At 49.4% G+C, this 21,239-nt stretch overlaps 8 protein-coding genes across 8 annotated transcripts; 4 read left to right on the forward strand and 4 right to left on the reverse strand.

Annotated features, from left to right (window-relative positions):
• Positions 1 to 565: 565 nt before the first annotated feature.
• MCYG_03978 (cell cycle control protein cwf8) lies at positions 566 to 2,235 on the reverse strand (the record flags this gene model as incomplete). Its single annotated transcript, XM_002848426.1, has 5 exons — positions 566 to 1,029; positions 1,089 to 1,555; positions 1,614 to 2,055; positions 2,111 to 2,155; positions 2,223 to 2,235. The coding sequence occupies 5 exons, from the start codon at positions 2,233 to 2,235 to the stop codon at positions 566 to 568; spliced, it is 1,431 nt and encodes a 476-aa protein (XP_002848472.1).
• A 324-nt stretch (positions 2,236 to 2,559) lies between these two features.
• Positions 2,560 to 3,152, forward strand: MCYG_03979 (conserved hypothetical protein; the record flags this gene model as incomplete). Its single annotated transcript, XM_002848427.1, has 2 exons — positions 2,560 to 2,590; positions 2,668 to 3,152. 2 exons carry the CDS (start codon positions 2,560 to 2,562, stop codon positions 3,150 to 3,152), a joined length of 516 nt encoding a protein of 171 aa, XP_002848473.1.
• Positions 3,153 to 3,654: 502 nt separating this feature from the next.
• Positions 3,655 to 7,215, forward strand: MCYG_03980 (elongation factor 2; the record flags this gene model as incomplete). The annotated part of the gene is made up of 6 exons (XM_002848428.1): positions 3,655 to 3,717; positions 3,796 to 3,816; positions 3,901 to 4,838; positions 4,903 to 6,414; positions 6,475 to 6,764; positions 6,833 to 7,215. 6 exons carry the CDS (start codon positions 3,655 to 3,657, stop codon positions 7,213 to 7,215), a joined length of 3,207 nt encoding a protein of 1,068 aa, XP_002848474.1.
• A 436-nt stretch (positions 7,216 to 7,651) lies between these two features.
• On the reverse strand, positions 7,652 to 8,575 carry MCYG_03981 (exosome subunit Csl4; the record flags this gene model as incomplete). The annotated part of the gene is made up of 2 exons (XM_002848429.1): positions 7,652 to 8,427; positions 8,560 to 8,575. The coding sequence occupies 2 exons, from the start codon at positions 8,573 to 8,575 to the stop codon at positions 7,652 to 7,654; spliced, it is 792 nt and encodes a 263-aa protein (XP_002848475.1).
• A 613-nt stretch (positions 8,576 to 9,188) lies between these two features.
• Positions 9,189 to 11,304, reverse strand: MCYG_03982 (vacuolar protein 8; the record flags this gene model as incomplete). The annotated part of the gene is made up of 7 exons (XM_002848430.1): positions 9,189 to 9,514; positions 9,572 to 10,321; positions 10,380 to 10,625; positions 10,696 to 10,809; positions 10,915 to 11,035; positions 11,111 to 11,196; positions 11,274 to 11,304. 7 exons carry the CDS (start codon positions 11,302 to 11,304, stop codon positions 9,189 to 9,191), a joined length of 1,674 nt encoding a protein of 557 aa, XP_002848476.1.
• A 1,682-nt stretch (positions 11,305 to 12,986) lies between these two features.
• Positions 12,987 to 14,515, reverse strand: MCYG_03983 (protein kinase domain-containing protein; the record flags this gene model as incomplete). Its single annotated transcript, XM_002848431.1, has 5 exons — positions 12,987 to 13,180; positions 13,238 to 13,406; positions 13,463 to 13,584; positions 13,835 to 14,187; positions 14,247 to 14,515. The coding sequence occupies 5 exons, from the start codon at positions 14,513 to 14,515 to the stop codon at positions 12,987 to 12,989; spliced, it is 1,107 nt and encodes a 368-aa protein (XP_002848477.1).
• A 2,022-nt stretch (positions 14,516 to 16,537) lies between these two features.
• On the forward strand, positions 16,538 to 18,634 carry MCYG_03984 (RING finger protein; the record flags this gene model as incomplete). The annotated part of the gene is made up of 3 exons (XM_002848432.1): positions 16,538 to 17,757; positions 17,827 to 17,929; positions 17,984 to 18,634. 3 exons carry the CDS (start codon positions 16,538 to 16,540, stop codon positions 18,632 to 18,634), a joined length of 1,974 nt encoding a protein of 657 aa, XP_002848478.1.
• A 750-nt stretch (positions 18,635 to 19,384) lies between these two features.
• MCYG_03985 (UPF0187 domain-containing protein) lies at positions 19,385 to 20,841 on the forward strand (the record flags this gene model as incomplete). The annotated part of the gene is made up of 4 exons (XM_002848433.1): positions 19,385 to 19,488; positions 19,576 to 19,717; positions 19,799 to 20,361; positions 20,436 to 20,841. The coding sequence occupies 4 exons, from the start codon at positions 19,385 to 19,387 to the stop codon at positions 20,839 to 20,841; spliced, it is 1,215 nt and encodes a 404-aa protein (XP_002848479.1).
• Between the last annotated feature and the right edge of the window lie 398 nt (positions 20,842 to 21,239).

Genomic DNA, 21,239 nt, shown 5'->3' on the forward strand with positions numbered 1-21,239 from the left:
AACGGTGAGAGCAAGTGTACAAGGGCAACGAGGGCGACTCGGGAAGCAGCATAAGGTGAGACCAGGACAAAGAGGATGTTCCAGAGAAAGTCTTGACATAGTCCTAGCAAAAAGGAGGCAAGGGTTCCCTAACAAATGCCTTCTGTGGTCTCCCTCCCTGCCATCACTCGCTGAGACGATTTGCTTTCTATGTTGATCCGTATTGATCAGAGCAATGAATACTTGTCCAGTACGTACACAGCAGAGGTAAAGGACAACTACATCACAGATATTGACACGGGGATAAGAGCTAGAGCAAGAGGTCGATAGTCAAGTTGCAATAGAAACAAAAAGGGAGTCCAAGTCTTGATAATGATATCTTATATAACAGATCTATATATGCAATATTATTTACCGACCTCTTCAGATAGACTAAAGACAGCTACGAATGATCTTAAGTCAGGATAACAGCCCTTCAGGGTAGAAAGTGGAACATTGTCGGTAGCCCAAGTCTAGGGCTTATCAAGGTAGGTTGGAATAGTAGCAGCCATCAATTCACTAAAGTACACAAGAGAGAAAAAAAAAATTACTGAGCAGTAACTGACACAATAACACCGTCTCCATTAAGCGCCAAAACACTCTGAGCAGATGGTCCCCAGGCTACAGCAGTGGCAGGCACTGCACTTCGTAAAGGCTCCGTCCAGGACTTTGAAGCCTTGGAGTATTGCTGAACCGTAAGTCCATTGGGTCCGCCTGTGAGGAGGAACTGGCCAGTGTAGTCCCAGCTGATAGTGTCGACTCTGCTACCGGTTTCCAATACCTTCACGACTGTCGATTTACGGAGATCCCAAACTGAGATTTCAGATGATTCGTTCGTCACTGCCGCAAGCCAGGTTCCGTTTTCAGAGAAATATAGCGCTTTGATGGGGCCAGACATGTCGAATGTAGCTGCGCTAGTGCCGCTCTTCACATCAAATATTTTGATCTGGCCGTCAGCTCCACCGGCAGCAAGTAAGTGGCCATCAGGATGGAATTTGACACACGATAGAGCTGTATATACTAGTTAGTAATGGCGATTGCACATTTACATATAGGCGATATATACATACCAGAGTCAGTGAATGTTTGAGCGATGACAGAGGAGTTTGAGATATCATAGAGGGTATAACTCTTGTCGATACCAACGGAGGCAACGATATCACCAGTTGGATGTACAGCCAAAGCTGCAGCCGTGCCAGCATGAATACTAAAACTGGCGACCTCAGATTCATTTTCAAAGACCTTAACAGCACCGGTAGAGGTGCTAACGACAGCCTTGTCTCCAACCCATGCAGAGTCCGTTATCGAGCCACTACCTCCTTTGAGGGAGGCAACAACCCGTTTCTCGGAAAGTGAATATACGCCAGCAACTCCGTCTACACCTCCTACCAGAGCGAGGCTGCCGGAGGAGTTCAAAGATATGGAATATCCGCCAGGATATAGGGGCTCAGACTGGCTGGAAGGCCGGAACTCTTGAATAGCTTCACCGGTGGCCCAGTCCTCAGGGATAGGCCGTTTGCGTCGTGTTTTTGAAAGTCTGTAAGGGGAATATCGTTAGCTATGGTTATGGCGTACAGTAGAGCAAATAATCGTACTTCTCTTGAGTTTCTTCGATCCTTGAAATAACACCGTCTGGAAGACCTGTGCTATCCACTTGCATCGCATCTCCAGCCGCGGGAGCACGACTGGCGCCAACCGAGATTTTTGAAAGTGCATCCCGGGCTTCGTCTCTCTCCTTTCGCAGTCTCGCAATCACACGGACGGCGGCATCATGCTGGTAGAGTGCTGTACTAAGCTCCTGTCGCGTCTGTGCTAGCGTCTGCCTGAGAGTAAACGTTTCAAGGGCTAACGCATCCCATTCTTCTTGGAAAACTCCCAGTAACGAGGGGATTGAGGTAAGTGTCGGTGGTCGAGGTCGGGCGATGCGAGCTGACTTCAGTTCGATGAGATCGTCGACGGTATGTTCCTCGCCCGTCACCGGCTCCTTTCCATGCTCTGAAATATACTCTTCAATGAGTCGCTTCTCGAAAACGTTCCCTAGCCACGTTATATAAGTATGCATTGCTATAGCAGCTTGCGAAGTGCTGCTTACCACTCTTGCGCGACACCACGGGCACCTGAGGAGCCTCGCCAGAAACTAAACCGCCAAAGGTCAGTTAATTGACATTCTTAGAAAACACACATCAACGTAGAAGGTATCTTACTTGCACACAGCATGGTTTGAGAGTTGGTTTAAGGAGTCTTTGGAGCTTCGCGAACTCATTCTTGCTCTTCAATATCGATTTTCCCATTTCTGCATGTTAGCTCGGGTGTTTGTATTTCCGCCCCGAGGATCTTCAAGCCGCAAAATGTCAAGATGTTGAATTATTACATTTTGAGCAAGGCTGATGGTTTTTAAGGGATACTCCCGAAGGTTTATGTTGGCCTCTTTCTATATCCTGGATATCATTTTTACCCAGCTATGGCTCGGTGATCGCGTAGCGCAATGCTTGCGATCGGTTTCGTGCGGCCAGAAATCAATCCACGCCAGTTCAACCCATCATGAGCCGCAGGGCAAACAATCTCTCTTATGGTAGATACATGTGCCCCTGGGCCCTGCAACAAACCGTTAAATTGAGCTTCAAGTTACTTATTATGCTGGTTGTATAGAGAAGCCAGAACCATCGTTCCTCCGTAAGCTGAGGAATCAATATGGGGATGGCGGCGAATACCACCGCAGCCGCCCAAGCCCACGTCCTACCAAAGGGAAATATGTCGAAGACGAAGATGATGGGCCTACTTATATTGATGAAGAAAGTAACGAAGTCATTACGAAAGACAAGTATCTAGAGATGGTAGCAGGGCCTAGGGACGAAACCACTGGTGCCGAGGGAATTGGAACGGAAGAGAATGGCCAATCTGCGGCCACGAAGAATAGCGCAGGCGAAGATGGAGCTGAGGTAGAAACCCGGGCTTCCAAGTCTAAGCAAAACGTGGCGGAGATAGGGGCCTCAAAGAAGAGGAAGCAAGGGAAAATAGTAGGAGGCGACGATGTTCCTGAGGACCAACAGGCATCTCAGTCCCAGCCTGAAGCGCCGAAGAGAAAGAAGAACACAAAGAAGAAGGTCAAGCTCTCGTTTGAAGATGAGGAATGAGATATTCATGACTCATGGAAGCCTTCATCTGCCTCGTCTGGGCCAGGTTGCCAGCGTAGTCCTTTACCACCGCAAGAACATAATGCATAATATTAAGCATACGGCATTTTCTTGACCTATTTAGAGAGTTCGATTCCAGCCCGGTGTTGCAAGGCGATGTTTTGCTGTAGATTTCATCGTTATGGCTCATAAACAGTCATACCTTACTTAATGTTTTGACTTTGACCAAAAATTATTTCAATATTTAAAACGACAAACAATATTAAGTGAACTTCTAATTTTATTCTCTTTTTATCCGCATTATATATCTTTCTTGCTATAATCTCTCTCTCTTGATATTTATTTACGTCATCTAGTGAATCTTACAAGCCTACGAAAATCTAAACTTGGGACTGAACGAAGGGCCTTGCGAAGCCTAGAGAGCCGGTGTAAGCACCTGGACGGCTACATCTTTCGTTCGACGCGGGCGCAACAGGTAGATGACCTCGTGCCAGATGCCAAAATGCCGATAGTTAACTTGGAAGATCTTGTTCGTCTCCAGCAAAAGGCTGAAGATATCAGAAATGTAGCTATAGCTGCCCCTCCCCCGCCATCACGATTATATTTGGTGGAACAATAGCCAATTTACTAATTCATTTGATAGATCTGTATCCTCGCGCATGTTGTATGTGACTATAAATTCCTGGATCTTTGTTTCACTGGAAATATCAAGTTTCCATGTTGACGCAGACATTAATGTCTATTATAGGATCATGGAAAGACATCATTAACAGATAGCTTGATTGCCACAAATGGAATTATATCACCTAAGCTGGCGGGAAAGATCCGCTACCTGGATTCTCGTCCAGATGAACAGCTACGAGGAATCACGATGGAGTCATCGGCCATCTCTCTTTATTTCTCCATGTTACGGAGATCTGCTCCAGAAGGGACTCCTGATAAGCGGGAGTTTCTTATCAACCTGATTGATTCCCCTGGCCATATTGACTTTAGCAGCGAGGTGTCGACAGCTTCTAGGCTCTGTGATGGCGCTCTCGTTTTGGTTGATGCGGTTGAGGGTGTCTGCAGCCAAACAGTTACTGTTCTACGACATACATGGGTAGAACGGCTGAAGCCCATCCTCGTCATTAATAAAATCGATCGTTTAGTTACCGAGTTGAAGTTGACGCCTTTGGAGGCATATTCCCATCTTAGCAAGATTCTTGAACAGGTGAACGCTGTGATAGGGAGCTTCTATCAAGGAGAACGCATGGAAGAGGACCTCCAATGGAGAGAGAAGGTCGAAGAACGAGTTAAAGCTGCAGCAATAAAAGAAAAAGATCGGTCGAAATCGAGTGCAGAAACCAGTACTCAAATAGACACTGAAACTGCAGAATTTGAAGAGCGAGATGATGAAGATCTATATTTTGCGCCAGAGAAGAACAATGTCATATTCTGCAGTGCCACAGATGGCTGGGCGTTTACTATTCGACAATTTGCTGGACTCTACGAAAAGAAGCTTGGGATCAAACGGGCTACGCTGGAGAAAGTGCTCTGGGGGGATTATTACCTGGACCCTAAAACCAAGAGGGTCCTTGGTTCGAAGCATTTGAAGGGCAGGCGATTAAGCCCAATGTTTGTTCAACTGGTTCTGGAGACCGTTTGGGCAGTCTATAACGCAACCACGGGAGGAGCCAACTCTTCAGGGTACGTTCAAACTCCGTCCACCGGCAATCATATCTCTAGTACCCAGTCTAATGTTCTTTTATAGTGATCCTGCACTCTTGGAAAAGATAACCAAATCTCTTTCGATAAAGATACCCGTACATATACTCAGATCTCGGGACTCTAGGAATATTCTATCTGCAGTATTTTCATCATGGCTGCCGCTCTCTACCGCTGTGCTTGTCTCCGTGATCGAATATTTACCTAGCCCTATAGATGCTCAAGCGGTCAGACTTCCTGATATGATTGATGATTCCCCAGACGCGAGCTATGTTGACCCCAAGGTCCGTGACGCTGTAATAAACTCCAAGGCAGGAAAAGAGGACCCGATTCTAGGCTATGTCAGCAAAATGGTGTCTATCCCGGAGAGCGAACTGCCTACGAAAACACGCCGAGCACCTGGCGGAACCCTGTCTGCGGATGAAGCTCGTGAAATTGCTCGGCGAAAGAGAGAAGAATTTGCTAAACTCAGAAGTGACGCAAATGATGGAGATGTCTCTGGCCTCGCGCACGCTTTGTTGGACTCACAACTGGATGAACCCAAGGCAGAAGAGAAGACAGAACCGGAGCATCTTATCGGGTTTGCGCGACTATATTCTGGCACTCTCTCGGTGGGAGACTCAATATATGTATTGCCGCCAAAGTTCTCCCCCATGAACCCCAGGGCTCGCCCTGAACCGACAAAAGTAACGGTGAAGGGGTTGTACTTACTTATGGGACGGGCTCTTGAGAATCTAGACAGCGTCAGTGCTGGTGTTGTCTTTGGAATTGCTGGACTGGAAGGTCATATCATGAAAACGGGAACAATATGCAGCCAAGTAGACGGAGCTGTCAATCTCGCTGGCGTGTCACTAAGCCAACCACCCATTGTTCGAGTTGCTCTCGAACCCGTGAACCCGGCAGATCTCAATAAGATGATAGATGGGCTGAAAATGTTAGAACGAAGTGACCCTTGCGCGCAGTACGAGGTACTACCAAGTGGAGAACACGTTATTCTCACAGCTGGAGAACTGCATCTTGAACGATGTCTTAAGGATCTTCGAGAAAGATTCGCCAAATGTGATATACAGGCTGGAGAGTCCATCGTGCCGTACAGGGAAACCATTATAAGTGCTGCTGAAATGAACCCCCCAAAGAACCCAGACTTGCCTCGTGGGACTGTCATTACAAGTTCGGGATCGAAACAGCTTAAGATTAAGATTCGAGTACGGCCGCTACCCGCAACTGTCTCTGAATTCCTTCTCAAACACGCTGGAACTATTAAACGGATATATGCACGTAGAAGGAATGTGCCGACGGATACCACGAAAGAATCCAATGGAGATGATACCACTGATACAGGAAATGCTGGAGAGGCTTCCCAGGAGGGGGCTACTTCTAGTCGCAATACTCTTTCTGCGGATGAATTTAAGAAAGAGTTGGAGTCTTGTTTTAGCGGGGTAAAAGAAGACAAGGACGTTTGGGCTGGTGCACTTGCAAAAATATCTGAATTTGGACCAAGGAAAACAGGAGCCAATATTCTTTTCGATGCAACTCCTACCGGACGCTATGAGAAACTGTACGTGAGACTGCATAATCCGATATATTATACTAAGGCTCATGACTGACACACTCTTAGATTCGCGGAAGGCTCAAGTAACAAGCCAGCTCGGGACTCTGCCCTGTTTTCGGACAAGATATCATATGCCTTCCAGCTTGCTACATCTCAGGGCCCTCTCTGCCGTGAGCCCGTTCAAGGGGTAGCAGTATTCATTGAAGATGTTACACTTGAAGATATTGGGGATGAAGAATATACTCGCCTGACGGGAGAAGTGATAAGGCTGGTACGTGATGCTGTGTGGCAAGGGTTCCTTGACTGGAGCCCCAGAATAATGCTTGCCATGTATAGCTGTGAAATCCAAGCTACAAGTAAGTAATAGATTGTCTGTCCTGTTGGATATCTCTGATAGATGAAAGCTAATTTGAAAATTCTGCAGCCGAGGTCTTGGGTCGTGTATACGGTGTAGTGACCCGAAGACGAGGACGTATTCTGTCCGAAACTATGAAAGAAGGAACCTCCTTTTTCACGATCCTTTCTCTCCTTCCAGTAGCGGAATCATTCGGATTTTCAGACGAAATTCGAAAACGTACGTCTGGAGCTGCTTCTCCACAGCTTATATTTACCGGGTTTGAAATGCTTGATCAGGACCCATTCTGGGTTCCGGCCACGGAAGAAGAGTTGGAAGACTTGGGCGAGCTGGCTGATAAGGAGAACCTGGCGAAGAGATATATGGATAGCGTTAGGAGTAGGAAAGGAATGGTTGTTGCAGGGAAGAAGTTGGTAAAGGACGCTGAGAAGCAGAAGACGTTGAAAAGATAGTTTAAAGGGTAATGCATGGGAATGTGGTCATTACAAAAGTAAACGTTGAATAGATATATACCATGGATTTATAACAATGGTAATGGGCTATTGGCATTGAGTATTTAATCCTATCGAGTATTAGTTTCTGATTCGTAATCTCAGCCTAGCCAACGTATATGCGTACCTTGGCGGTATTCCCTTGAATGCTTCATGTAAGTCCACGGCGGGGGGAATGCGTATCTTTGCTGATTCTTCAGCTTCTCTCTCAAGCAATATGATACGAACTTGTTCAGTCCAAGTAGCCCATAACCCATCAAATAGATTATTGTAGCGCGCGCGCGGAACCGCTCCAGTAGGCCATCTCCACCAACCTACTCAAGCGAACCGATCACATACATCGGGGTTCAAACAAGATACGTATCGTCCATAAAACCACACGCCAACTTCAGTCAAATCAAAACGGCTTCGCAACCTTCCTTGCCTCTCCAACCCCACTGACCGGATCCCTCATCTCCTTCCAACTAACAGGAAACATCATATTCCCGCCCTCACTCCTCGCCATAACGACACCAAGCTCATTCCTAGCCGTAGAGCAATAATATGAACTCTGGTCACCGACAGAAATAACGTAAGCTCGCACTATATCTCCAACCCGAAACATATCTTCCATCACCACCCGGTCCTTTTCAACTGCACGAACATCTTCTTTCCGAATAATAGCTTGGAACCGTAGATCATCTGCAGTGTTGCTTGTGCTCGTACTGTCTGTTCCGGCGGTGGTGATTATCGGTGCTGAAGAGAGGATTGTGCGCATGTCTTGGTCTATTAGATCATTGTTTTGATCGTCTACGACCATGAGGATGGAGACTGTTGCCTGACGCTTTTGGACACGGGTGACTCGCGCCAGAACAATGGAGTCGACAGCGGGTAAGGTGTTGAATTTTAAGGGTGCTTTTGTGTGGGGGGTGGAGAGGGGCCGTTGGGTGCCGTTTGTATCTGCTTTCGGGGAGCGGGATACTGTGATTATTTTTCGAGGATTCCGCTTATTTGTTTCGATGTCATCGTCTCTGAGGATTACTGGGCCGGCTATGGAAGCACAGATGGATGAGTCGCGAACATACGTGCCTGGGCCGGAGGTGTATGTTGAGAGATCACCTAGGCGGAGGCCGGGTACCGCAATCGAGGGTATACTCATAGCGATATCGAAACGAATAACAAATTCCGCCAATACTAAAATAAAAGAAAGAGAGATGAACGAATGAATGTAAATCGCGACGAAGGCGTCGATGTTGAAAAAGAAGTTTTGATATCAAAAGAAGTTTTTAGCCCGAAAAGCTAAGCTCGTTTAAAGTTATTGCTTACTCAGCCTGAACGGCATGACGTCATGAAGTAAACAAAAAAAAAGAATTCATGTTTGGCGGGTTGAGAAAAGAAGTATGTTAAAACACCAGCGAATGAATACATTCTTTATGTATTTGGATGCAAAACTTGGCTCAGACCAGCTAGTGGGGGGAGTGCTACCAAATAAAACTGAAGGTATGCAATGTAACGGTCGAGGTTGTGGATAAGGGAGGTCCGCGGAGGCGGGAAAGGCGTGATGGCGGTTAAAGTGTATTGGAAACAGTCTTATATAAATGAACAGAAAACAATGCAGGGTAAAATAAATAGACAAGGAAGAAAGAATAGATGAAGGGAACGAGAGAAAGAGGTTTTCAGCACCTGCCTCCGGAACGCCTGGACTCCTTGCCACAATTAAATGAGATATCCACAAGAGAAAAACTAGAGAAGAAAAATAAAAAAGGAAAATGATGGAGGATAAGAAATGAGAACGATGAGGTTAAAAATGAAACACGTTCGACAACGTTGTAGGTATCGGGCTAGAAAGGCGACATACGACGGGCGGGAGGCGTCCGGCCAAGGCTGTGGGAGAGGGCATAAAAAAAGGGCACCGAGGGGCGCCAAAAAGTTCATAAGTGGTGGCCATCAGCAGGTCAGCTATGCTTAGAGTCAAAACCGAGTAGTTCGAGAGATCGCTGCGCAAGAGCGATGACTTCAGCGGTTCCTTCTTCGCCATCTTCTCCCTCGTCGTCTGATTCAAGGCTCTTGTTTGCGATCGCCCGGACTAGCTGTGTTATATCTTCTGACCGGGTAATAAAGCCGATTAGTCGCTTGTCTTCAGACTCGATCAGTTGGAGGAGCGTCCAAATAGCGATATGTTGGAATGTGGGGTCGCCACTGGCTAGGAAGCGGCTTAAATAACCGTGAAGGCCGCCGTTTGGTTCGGTCCAGTCTCGAACGAATATAGAGTAGTCGCCAACTGTTCATGCTGGGTTAGTTATATTGTAACGAGTAGAACGCGTGTTCGAGAGCATACCTTTTGATGACAGGTTGCCCAAGGCAGCGGCACTGTTGCCTTGAACCTCGATGCTCTCAGAAGCAGTTAGGGGGATCAGCACGTCAAAGACTCCAAGCTTCAAGAGACGACTCTTTAGATCATCACTAAGCGCCAAAACAGCGATGGCAGCAGTCATTTCTGACTGCACCGTCAGTGGTACCTGTAGAACGAGTTCCTTGCATTTCTGCACAGCGCCAGCTTCCAGCACCAACTCCTTATTCCTATCCGAGCTAGCTGCGAGGTTGCGCAGCGTGGATATGGCGTGGCACTGGATCTCTTCGTTGTCGATAGAGCCAAGGAGGTCGACCAGTGGTTTGAGGAAACCGGCGTCGATGATTGGCGACTCGTTGTTTGGGTGTATGGATATGTTTCGGATGCACGCTACCGCGGAGAGAATTAACGGGAGGTATGATGATTGCAGCAACCGAAGAAGAGGTGGGAGCCCTCTGGCACGAACGATCTCCAGCTGATACTTATCGTCTGAAGCTAGGTTTCGAAGCGCGAGCGCTGCTTGACATTGTACCTTGGGTGTGGACGAGTCCATGAGCTGGACAAGAGACTGGACAAGCCGCGACTCGGTCTGCGCAAGCTTCTTACGATTTAGAGCGTCAACCGCGATATTGCTCAGAGCTGTGGTGCAGTAGTACTGGACATCGACGTCTGGCGACGTAAGCAGCTGGACCAGGATCGGTATCGCGCCGGCAAGGACAAGCTGCTGTCTATTTTCGTCTGTAACAGGGATTAGAAGCGGGTGGGAATACATAAGATACCGGGCATGTCTACATACCCGAATGCGTCATGTTGAGCAAAGCTCCAGTCGCATTCCTCTGGACACGCATATCCTTGGACCTAGCAAGTCGAGTGAGCGGGCCCAGAGCTCCAGACCCAGCAATCTTCGCCTTGTTTTCCTCATGGGTAGCCAGATTGGTGATGCAGCCTACGGCATTGCACTGCACCTCGACGTTGGTGGACATCATCTGCCGGATAAGAGGAGCCAGGCCTCCGAGAAGAACTATCGACACTTTGTTTTCGGCTACATCAATGTTAAGACATGCTCATATAAAGCAACGGAACAAAAAAAAAAACAACGAGACACAACGTACTGTTGACGGCAAGGTTCCCTAGAGCAGCACTGGCAGCCCGCTGCACTTCGATATCAGGGCTCTCGAGCAGGAATAGTATCGGCTCTAGGGTATCCCGGTCGACCTCGCGGACATCTATAATATCGGGTTCCCGTTGTTAGCACAGACGGCAAGCAAAAATAAAAAAACACAACAAAAGCGGGGTCTCCATCTTGTCTCCTCTGTCCTGTCCCTGCTCACCTCTTTCTGTTATCTCAGCAAAGGTGAGACTGGCACTCCGCTGAAGGTCGACATTATCAGAATATACAAGGGTGCTGAGCGCTCGAAGCGGCTCCCCGGTGAAGAAGTCAGTCTCATTCCGCTAGACAGGAAAAACACATGTTAGCAGAAAAGCCACGACTCCGGCGCCAGAGAGAAGAGGTGGGAGAAGACGTACGTTTTCCAGATACTGTAAGAGGTCAGCTACAGCTTCGCGTTCACTGTCGGCGATGATTGGCTCGTAGAGGCTATCCCTCGATCGACCTTTTATTTGACAGGGAGCCTCCAGGTCAGCAAATGCGGTGGTGGCACCAGGCTGGAGGGTCGAGGTTTGAAGGTACCTGTTAAGCAGGAAAGACATGCATTTCCCATTCTTCCTAGGAGTGTCTGGCCCAGGTAGATACCGTCTCTCTGTAGCAGCCAGTCGGTAGTTTGGCGGCGATGGTTGACGATGTTGTTTTGCGTTGTTCGGTGGTTGGTGGTTGGTGGTTTTGGCTGGTGTTGCTTGCTTGCTCCCTTCTGCCGCTTGCCTAGCAACGACGGCGTGTAAACAAGCACGACAACGGGAGTTGTGTTTTTGTTCTCGATGGTTGGACGAAGAGCGTACGGCCAACGGGCGGACGCAGGTACTGGGGGTGGCTCGATTGGCCTGTATTATTTATTTATGGCGAAGGAGACGGAGACGCAGCGGCAGCGAGAGCTGATGAAGTCATCCCCAGACGAGCAGAAGCAGAAGCAGCAGAAGCAAGGAGAGAGCGTCTTGTGATGTGGGCGACAGCCACAGGGAGGGATGTTTCTTCTTGTCTCTCTCTCGTTCTCTGTGCGGCGGTGCAAGATTTTCTGTTGTCCTTTTTCGTCTTTCTTCGTCCTCTTCGTCTTTCTTCTTCCTCTTCCTTTTTCCCGTTTTTGTTGCTTTTTCTTGCCTTTCAAGCGTTTTTTTCGCAGCGAGTTTTTTTCTTTTCGTTTCGGTGGCTGGAGTGTATTTACAATACCGGGTCATGGCCTGTTTGTCTCTATAGCCAGTGGTAATAATGGTAACTACGGTACAGACATGTTTCGAGTCAAGGCAAAGCTATATCCAGGGGGTTTTAGAGAGGAGGATGAAGAGGCGTCTTGATGGAACAGATGGCTGAAGGCTGAGGCTGGAGTTGCACTGGAGACTGTACTATAGATGCTGTGAGATATAGCTGGGAGCTACATAGTAAAAAGGAGAGCTACATAGTAAAAGAAGAGAAGAGCTACATAGTAAAAGAAGAGAAGAGCTAAGTAAAGAGAAGAGCTGAAGAGCTGCTCTATCAGACTATGATGTACAGGCTGATGCGAGTGATGGCAGCTTCCACGCCCTCCTTGCCATGCACGGTAGATCATCAGCACAAGTACTTATGATATGCGGACAGACGCTACCATCGACGGATAGCTTCACGTCTCTCCAATGACAGCTCAAGTCTTCCTCCATTGGCGGAAGCTCAGATGTCCCTCTCGTTCTCTTATTCGTCGTCTTCTTGCCTGCCCGGTGGAAGCTCCAGGAGGCGGCATGGACTGTCTTATGACAAGTCGAACTTCACAGAACAAGGAAACCTTCCTATACACGAGTGTATATACCCTGATGCTTGTTTATGATGGGAAACGGCCGATTTAAGCATATCATGCAGCTTCCCCGTGCTGTATAAGAAGTCCTCGAGGCTTGGTAGCTTCAGGCAGACCAATCGACGGCCCCGGTCGAGGCTGAGAAGCTGCAAGGTGGCGCCGGGGAAGACGAACTCTGACGGCCAGCGTGAGCAGGTCAGATGATTCCGATGGCGTAGACCCTTGTGAGTTTATATACACTGTGATGGTTTAACCATGTACATAGTAGAGACGTTTTTGGTCGGTGTCTTGTGGTGAATAAGAGACGAAGAGTGCTGCTCCTCTCAGCTCCAAGCTGGTGGTAGCTAAGGGGCTTGCATGAACCCGCAGTCGCCTCCGGTTTAACTCTGGCTTTCAAGTAGAGAATAAGCCGGCTCTGAATACGGAGTATACAACGACTTACACTATTATATCTACTATAGACCAGTCTACTCTTCTGGAAAGTCTTCGTGCAGCCACGGATCACTCAACAGCTCCTTTGCGGTGCTGCGGTCTTCAGGCTTCCACTTGACCATCCGCCGTACAAAACTGATGAATCTCCTCTTTCGTTCTCCGCTCATCATGCTGACCGTGCTTTCAAAGCTAAAGTCCGTTGGGATCAGGGATGGAGTGTGCAGGTTCCCTAGCAGTGATGCTCTTTAGTCCTGGGATACGGGCCATACAGGGACCAAGGACTTACCGCTGGGGTTATAGAACATCGACGTCCGCTTGCCTTGGTCGAGCAAATCTTTTGGCGCAGGTCCCAAAAGTGCAGTGATATAAGCAAGATGTTTCTCGTCATCATATTCCGGGACTTTAAAGGGGTCAACGGCGTCAAACAGGGTTCTGCCCTCGAGAAAGTCCCACAGCTTTGGTCTAGTCAGCTAAAGGGATACGTTAGATAATTCATAAAGGTACAACATACCATAACCCCTAAGCTCCAGATATCAGCACTATAGCTATAGCCTTTGTCCAGCACCACTTCTGGGGCGCGGTACACTTCTGCCTGGATGCACCCATCGTGAGCAACAGGACCGTCTCCACGGACTGACAGGTCAAAGTCCATTATCTCAATCAGACCAGTGATCTTCTTTAGCGGACCATAGTTCCTGCGAGAGCGATATATTATACGTCCATCCTCACATTGTTTTTGGGGTAACGGGTTAATGTATTCCTCCTTGGCTGATAGAGACAGCAGACCTCGATCTTCCAGCTTTACCATGATATTATCCGGTTTGAGATCTGTGATTATTTATAAGAATAAGACCCAGAAGGTTGTAAGAGGGAATACGCATACCAGCGTGAATAATGTGACATTCCGTGTGTAAATAGTCGAGTGCCTGAAGAATCATCTGAAGTACTATTCTAAAGAACTCTGGAGGCATTGCACCGGTGTTCCATCTTCTACAGTACCGCCCAAGGGACTCGCGAAGTGGATCAAACACAAGGCATGCATGAGGCCTCCCTGGAGCAGTGCCCTCTAGCTGAAAGGAATCACGCAGCTGACGGACGAAATGCCAGCCTACATGCCCGGGATTCGCTGTGGAAATGTGTCGGAGAATGTCGACTTCGGCATCGCCCGCCACTTTACGGGTATCACTATTAGAACTTATCTTGACTGCCACGTATCTTTCATGAAACCAGCGCCATCTAGATGAGATTAATGTTCAGTCAAGCATCCCAACAAGACTAAGGGGATGGCTACAAACTGATAGAGATCCTTAGCAAGCCAGACGGTTGCTCGACTACCGTAGCCGAGCTTGCTCACAATCTGATAGCGGTCATGGAGGACCTGCCCGATCCTGGCTGGGTAGAAGCAAGATGGGTGGTAGTATGGGGAGTTCTCTTCTTCGACCGGCTGGCTTGAGTCAAGTTTGGGAGGAATAGCTGTGGATGGAGGCCATGACTGGTGACGGAGAGCTCTAAGCGGACGGAGGACAGAGCGTAGAGGTAACTTGGCTATCTTGTTGGCTGCCATGTGTGTAGAATTTTTTCTATAGTTACTATGCAAGAGCTGCAGTGATCGCCATAATTAGATTAGTAGTTTTGCTCTTCTCTCATCCGGGCTGTGGAAGCCTGGCCCTGGCTATCACCGTAAGGTCGAGCTTGACGTTAAAGATGAAGAATATAGGCTCAGGTAATCCTGATGCCAGAGACCTTCACGACATTTAGCAAGTAGAGACGCTTGCCGATGGCATGTTTGATGTTGACCACCCTGGAACGCCCGCCAGGGGAGGCGCACAAATAGTAACAGAAACAAATCTCCACCCGGGGACCCTCCTCGCTTTGATATATTTAAATATCGTGTCTCAAAGCTCCAGCATCCGCACCTCGGGAGTTTTAAGTGGGTTGAATAGTCTCGTCTTCATAAAAAGCCACCGATTAAAATCTCCGTAGGTGCCTCTGCGTCTGGTCCAGCTAACCCGCCAGGTTCACTGATTTTATCCCTCCCTGGATTTTCCTCTCCTTTAGCCAAACTGAGGCTAATACAGACAATTTGCAGCCAGGGCCATAAGGCTGAAACACCCTCTGCAGGATCTCTCTACACGGTATGTCGAAGAACGGTGAAGATGGTTCGTCCGGCGAGCTGCAGTGGTACTGAATAAACTATGCAACCGGAGTAAAAAAGAAAAGTCCCCCGTCGATTAACTATATGATCGCCCTGGACGTCCAATATGTATACATATAGATCGGCGCAGGATGTCTCTGGAATCAAAGGAGGCGCAAGGCTGGCCGGCTGTCTGTCTGCGTCTCACAGGCCGTAACTACGGAGTACTCCGTAGATATTTATAAATGTCCAGTCGTATCCTCTGGGGAGACTCTGTATCGAGCCAGGGTAGCTCGAGAGGAATTGCCAATGCAGCCGAACGGGCATCGGTGTGCAGCGATATGCAGACGCGATGCCCTGCAGCCAGCGATCATTAGATTATGTCTGCCGGCAACCAAACCGTAATACGCATGTTGTGTCGTTCTCTCGTCCCGTAGCTCTCTCGTAGCTGTCTCGTAGCTGTCTTCCCAGATGTAGATGGACCACGCCGCCCTCACATCAAGGACAGGCAACACCCGTCACCGCTCCGTCCGTCGCCATCGCCATCGCCATCTTGCATCTCGTCAGCTTTTCTCGTAAAAGAGAGTGAAGATCAAAGGGTGAAAAAGCAATTCCTCCCGGCCCACTGGAGGGCAAGCAATTGGGCGTCTGGCCGGCTCGGAAGTCTGCCCGTCCTCTCTTTGCCTGCTTGTCTTCCTCTCGTCCTTCTGCTTCGTCCTCCTCCATCGGCACCCCCCGCAAGCCTGAAACCAGAGTACGAGCAGCCGGGCCATAAGATTTAGATCGAATGTACGCTGGTACACCGCAGCTACCGGCCAGGCTATTCTCAGGCGCTGCACACTAGTTTGCAAGCCTCCCAAGCCCACCAAGCACACATACACGCACACGGGACCTCTTCTTGTCTCCCTCTCTTGCGCCGTTAGCCTCGAGCTAGTTCTGATGCGAGCGTTGGGAGGTTTTTTCTTTTCTGTTTCGGTCGTTTTGGTCGTGCCACCGTGCGGCGTCGGGTTGGTTTAAGGGACAGCGCAGGACGGCTGGAGGCGAAGTTGATATCTCGTCTTGTCGTCTTCTCTTGTCCTTTTTCTACCTGTCTTCTTGTGTCTTGTCTTCGCCTTCGTCTTGTCTTGTCTTGCTTGCTGTCATAGATCGGCCCAACCTGACAAACAAGATAGATGCCATAGCAAGCAACATATCTTGTACATTTTGGTAGGCTTGCGGTACGGCTCGAATATAATATAAGATATATACCACTCGCACATACGCACATATATATTGTATATCGTTATAAGCCGTCTGGTACGTCGATTGCGTGTTTTCTCCTTTCTCCACCGGAAATCCGCTTCTTCTTGTCTTCTTCCCAGAGACTCCAAGGCTTCAGGGTGAGCATCTCCTTTGCTATTGTGCCGCTATATGCTGCTATACGATACTGAAACTGAACCAGCAAGTCCATCCATGACCGCCGCCGCGCCTTCGACCTGTCCGTCGACCGCCTCGCCGTCGTTTGGGAGCAGACTACGCCGTCTGAGCCAGCGACGGCCGCATACGCACTCCAGCAGCGCCGCCAACGGCTCCTCAGCGACCAGCAACCACCGTTCGTATCGCAAGCGGCTCAGCTGGGTCGTTGGCCGGGGATCTTCTCACGCTCCCGCCGCCCCGGAGGAGGGAGAGGAAGAGGAGGACGAGCGAGAAGGACGAGAGCGGTCACTCCAGCAACACCAGGAAAACTCCGACCTGCTGCACGCAGAGCTCGCCCGCAGCCCCTCCGCAGAACTCGAGTCTTCGTCGCAGAGATACAGCGTCTTCAGCCGTTCCGACGCCGAGAGCAGCGAGTCAGACCGATCAGAGCAGTCGGCGGAGTCCGTACAGTCTCGCAGAAGCGACCGTCTCCCAGCACCCTCTACGCAGGATAGCAACAGCAATAACCACAACAGCAACAATACCATGGCTTCCGTCGTTGTTGTCGGCGCTGCCGCCTCGAGCCAGCAGCACCAGCAGCACCAGCAGGCGACACCTCCTGTCTCTTCCTCAGATGCCGGCAGAGGGGCCAGTCAGTCTCCTGCTGCCGGCACCAACACCGCCGCCGCCGCCGCCACCAACACCACCACCACCCAAAGTCCTCCTACGTCCAGAGCCAACGACTCTTCCACAGGAGCAGGAGAACCGACAGACACATCTACGTCCGAAACCAGCTCGTCCGGCCAGCAGCAGCACCAGCAGCAGTCCATCATCCGCTTCTTCGCCTACCAAGACCCCCACCAGAACTCCCGGCCGTCCCTCCCCTTCGCCCCCATGACACGAACCATCACGGACGAGTCCTCCATCATAAAAGTAGGCCGCTACTCCGAACGTGAAGGGATTCCGCCCGAAGGCACCGCGGGCTCCTCCTGCGCTCCTGTCGGCTTCAAGTCCAAGGTCGTCAGCCGGAAGCACTGCGAGTTCTCCTTCATCGGCGGGCAGTGGCATATCAAGGATGTCGGAAGCTCCTCGGGCACTTTTCTCAACCACATGCGTCTCAGCCAGCCCAATGTGCAGTCGAGACAGTATGCAGTGCGAGACGGCGATATCGTCCAGCTTGGCATCGACTTTAGAGGTGGTGAAGAGCTCATCTTCAGGTGCGTGCGCATTCGCATCGAGTGCAACAGGATGTGGCAGCAGAGGGCCAACGAGTTCAAGTAAGTCTCTCTCTCCCTCCCCATTCTCTTTTTCAACCGGTGGACTCGTTTTCTGACCAGATGAATCAGTAAAAACACCGAGGCTCTTATAAGCAACCTTGGAAAGGGCACAATGGCCGCCACGGACTACGAGGGCTGCAGGGAATGTTCCATCTGTCTCGGCTCTGTCCTGGTAAGTTGTTTCGTGTCAGTGACGTCTAATTCTCCATCTAACCAGGTTCTACAGCGGCCGTATCAATGTCTCTTCATGGCTGCCTGCGCTCACGTCTGGCACTACAAATGCGTCCGTCGTCTCATCCACTCCCCCGAGTATCCCATGTTCCAGTGTCCGAACTGTCGAGCATACACGGACCTAAACGCCGAAGTCGACGACTCAAACGACTCGTACGAAGATAAAACCAAGCCAGCGTCTAATAATAACACATCCCGTCTTCCACCGCAACAGCCACTTGATAACAATACCAACACCACTCCCAGAACACATAGCAGCAACAACGACAACAACAACAGCAGCCAAAATCCATCCCAGCCAATCGTTTATACAACCACAGAAACAGATGGAACCCTGGCAGCCGCGACAGGGAACATGACGCTAGAATCTGACCCTGAGCCAGAACCCGAACCCGAACCCGAGTCCTCGGAGAATACAGATGGAGAAGTGTTCCATCCCGCCATGGAGGAGCCGTCTGGGTCCCCTGCAGCTGACATCCAACGCAGCCAGAGCATCGACATACTCTCTCCGAACTCGGCCAACGGAGCAGGCAGGAGGAGGGTACCCGATAGAGCCAATAGAGACACCATATACGTCGAAGATCCCCTGACACCAAGAAACGATACCGGACTACTTGCTCTCGACGGCCGTGCTGGGCGACTCTGATATCGGCTCTCTCTCTATATATGTACACCTCTCTCCCCGCGTTCTCATCATGCATCTTCTTCATCCTTGGGGTGTTTTGGCCGGCGTCTTCCTCCCTGTTCCATAATTTCCATCCATAATATTTTCTCTTCTCAAAGTGAAATACTGTTCCCCTCCCCCAATCGGCGTTTGAGCGACGACTGCTTGATGATACTTGTCACCCCCTTATACTCACCTCTCCTTTGTCCTTCCATCTACTTCGTTTATCCTTCTCTTGATTCCCCCCGCAGACGAAACATCTGCGATTATATCATATATGCTATTCTTATTCTTGCTTTTTTCTTCATCTTCTTGGATAGTTCATAGTCAAGTCACCCAATGAACCGCGCTTATTGTGATCCTTTTATACATCTTGTAGCTCGAACTTCAACCTTCGTAATATCCATGCAGAATAACATTGCCATCGCCAACGTAAGTGGCTCTGATTTGTCCCTTCACGCTCCCATACCTGAAACACGGCCTAGGAAGATGCCCTTGACCCGTCTCCCCACTTGGGTGAAGTCGAGACAAGGGAGAATCTAGTTAATACATAGTATAAATATCATCCCAAGCAGCCAAAAGTGCAAGTGTTTTGCTTATCTCGTTTCTTTTTATGCGAAGTCTTGGTTTCAGGGGCTCGAGATATAGAGTGACTTCGACCAGCCGCCCATCTTGCCTGGCCATCGAGGTACCGACGAAGAGACAAGAGACAGACGAAAGAGACACACAGCCATGCCGATAGAGATCACAACTACCGCGGCCCAGGAGAATGGCAGACATCATGACCGTCGGCCTACCCATCCGTTCAGGCTGTCGCATCGCACCAAACCACGGAGGTATTTGAACATATACTGACCAAAAGCCCCCTTTTTTTAACGACTCCCATGTAAAGCAACCCAAGTTCTAATAAGACACCGGAAAAGATGGCCTTTAGTCCTGCGGTTCGTCAAGGGAGCCGTCCATGCAGCCATCCTGGTGCCTGTAGTCTGCCATGCCCTCTTCACTGTCCTGGTCGTCGTTCTCGATAAATATGTATTTGATACTGTGGGCGTTCCGCCGACGATCGTACGTGGTGATCTGATTGATAGCTTTTTGTCCTTCCCCTGCAGTCCAGATACCAATAATATTGACAAACGAATTACATAGATCCCTTCTCTGTCCATCGTCGTCGGTCTCATTCTCGTCTTCCGCAACCAGACGTCCTACAATCGCTTCTGGGATGGCCGCAACAGTCTGACTACAATCACCACCGCCCTGCGCAACCTCACCCGAACCATCCTCGTCACTTCTCGAAATCCCAACGGCCCGCTGACAGATGCTGAGAAGCAGGATATCGAAAGAACGATACGGTTGCTCATCGCCTTTCCGTATGCCGTCAAGTGCTATCTGCGTGCTGAATGGAGCATAGAATGGGGGTCCATCGCCAACCCCAACATGATAGCAGACGTCGTTGGCGGACAGGAAACTGGAGGCCCCAGTCAGGAGTTTCTTAGCCTGCTGCCGGCTGGATTTCAAGCACACGAGGCTGACGGACTCGGGCTGCCGCTTCAATTGACATTCCCTATCGAAGCGTTTATCCAGCGTGGCCTGAAGAGAGGCTGGTATGATCCTCCTGCCGCCAACCAGATGGGCAACCAGGTCAGCTCGATGATCGATGCATACGGCAAGATGGAGACTATCAAGCTGACTCCCATCCCCGTTGCTCACCTGTAAGCTTTCTCTCCTCATTCCCAGAAATAAGAAAAAAGAAAGAAAAAAAAGACTAGGTTCTAATGAAGGATAGGATTCACCAAAAGCAAGTTCTGGCTCTGTTCGGCTGTGTGCTACCCTTTGCCATGGTAGACGACATGGGCTGGTGGGCAGTGCCGATTGTGTGTCTGGTTATATTTACTCTCTATGGTATCGAAGGCATTGGCTCCCAGCTTGAAGACCCCTTTGGCTACGATAAGAACGATATCAAGATGGATGCCATTGTCGAGGACGAAAGGGTCGAAATCGAAGCTATACTCAACGAGTGGAAGAAGATGAACGATATCCCTGTCGATAGTGACGATTCGCTCTCCAACGGTGCCAGGAACGGTGCCCGTAACGGTACCAGCAACGGGACTCGTAATGGGATTCGTAATGGCACACATAACGGGACTAGCAACGGGAATACTGCTTATCGAGAAATGTTCATCCGGGCTTAAATGTTGCTTCAATCTACTTGATTTACCCCTTTACTATGTCTCGAATGTTCCATCTATTATACCCATGGCTTACCTTACAAAACCCTCTCTTTTTGAAGAGCGTTTTCTCTCCTTACTGCATGCATCAGTGTTTCAGTCTCAATTGGTGGCCAGCTTGTCGTTATTCCATCGTTCTCTTGCTCTCGCTCAGTTATATATATCCCTTCGTTTTACGTTGTTACCGCGCAAGTGGAGCCTAGTAGAATCAATATGTTACCCAGAATCTCGCCGTTACCCTTCTATCCAGCCATATTTATATCCAACATTTTGTTTAGGCGTATCACAGTATCTAACGTCGCATGGTTATAAGACATTTCTTACGAAGGATCTTCCCAGTGTTAAAGCTACCAATTAACAAC

This window comes from Microsporum canis, genomic scaffold, assembly GCF_000151145.1.
Source record: "Microsporum canis CBS 113480 supercont1.3 genomic scaffold, whole genome shotgun sequence".
In the NCBI taxonomy this organism is placed as follows: domain Eukaryota; kingdom Fungi; phylum Ascomycota; class Eurotiomycetes; order Onygenales; family Arthrodermataceae; genus Microsporum; species Microsporum canis.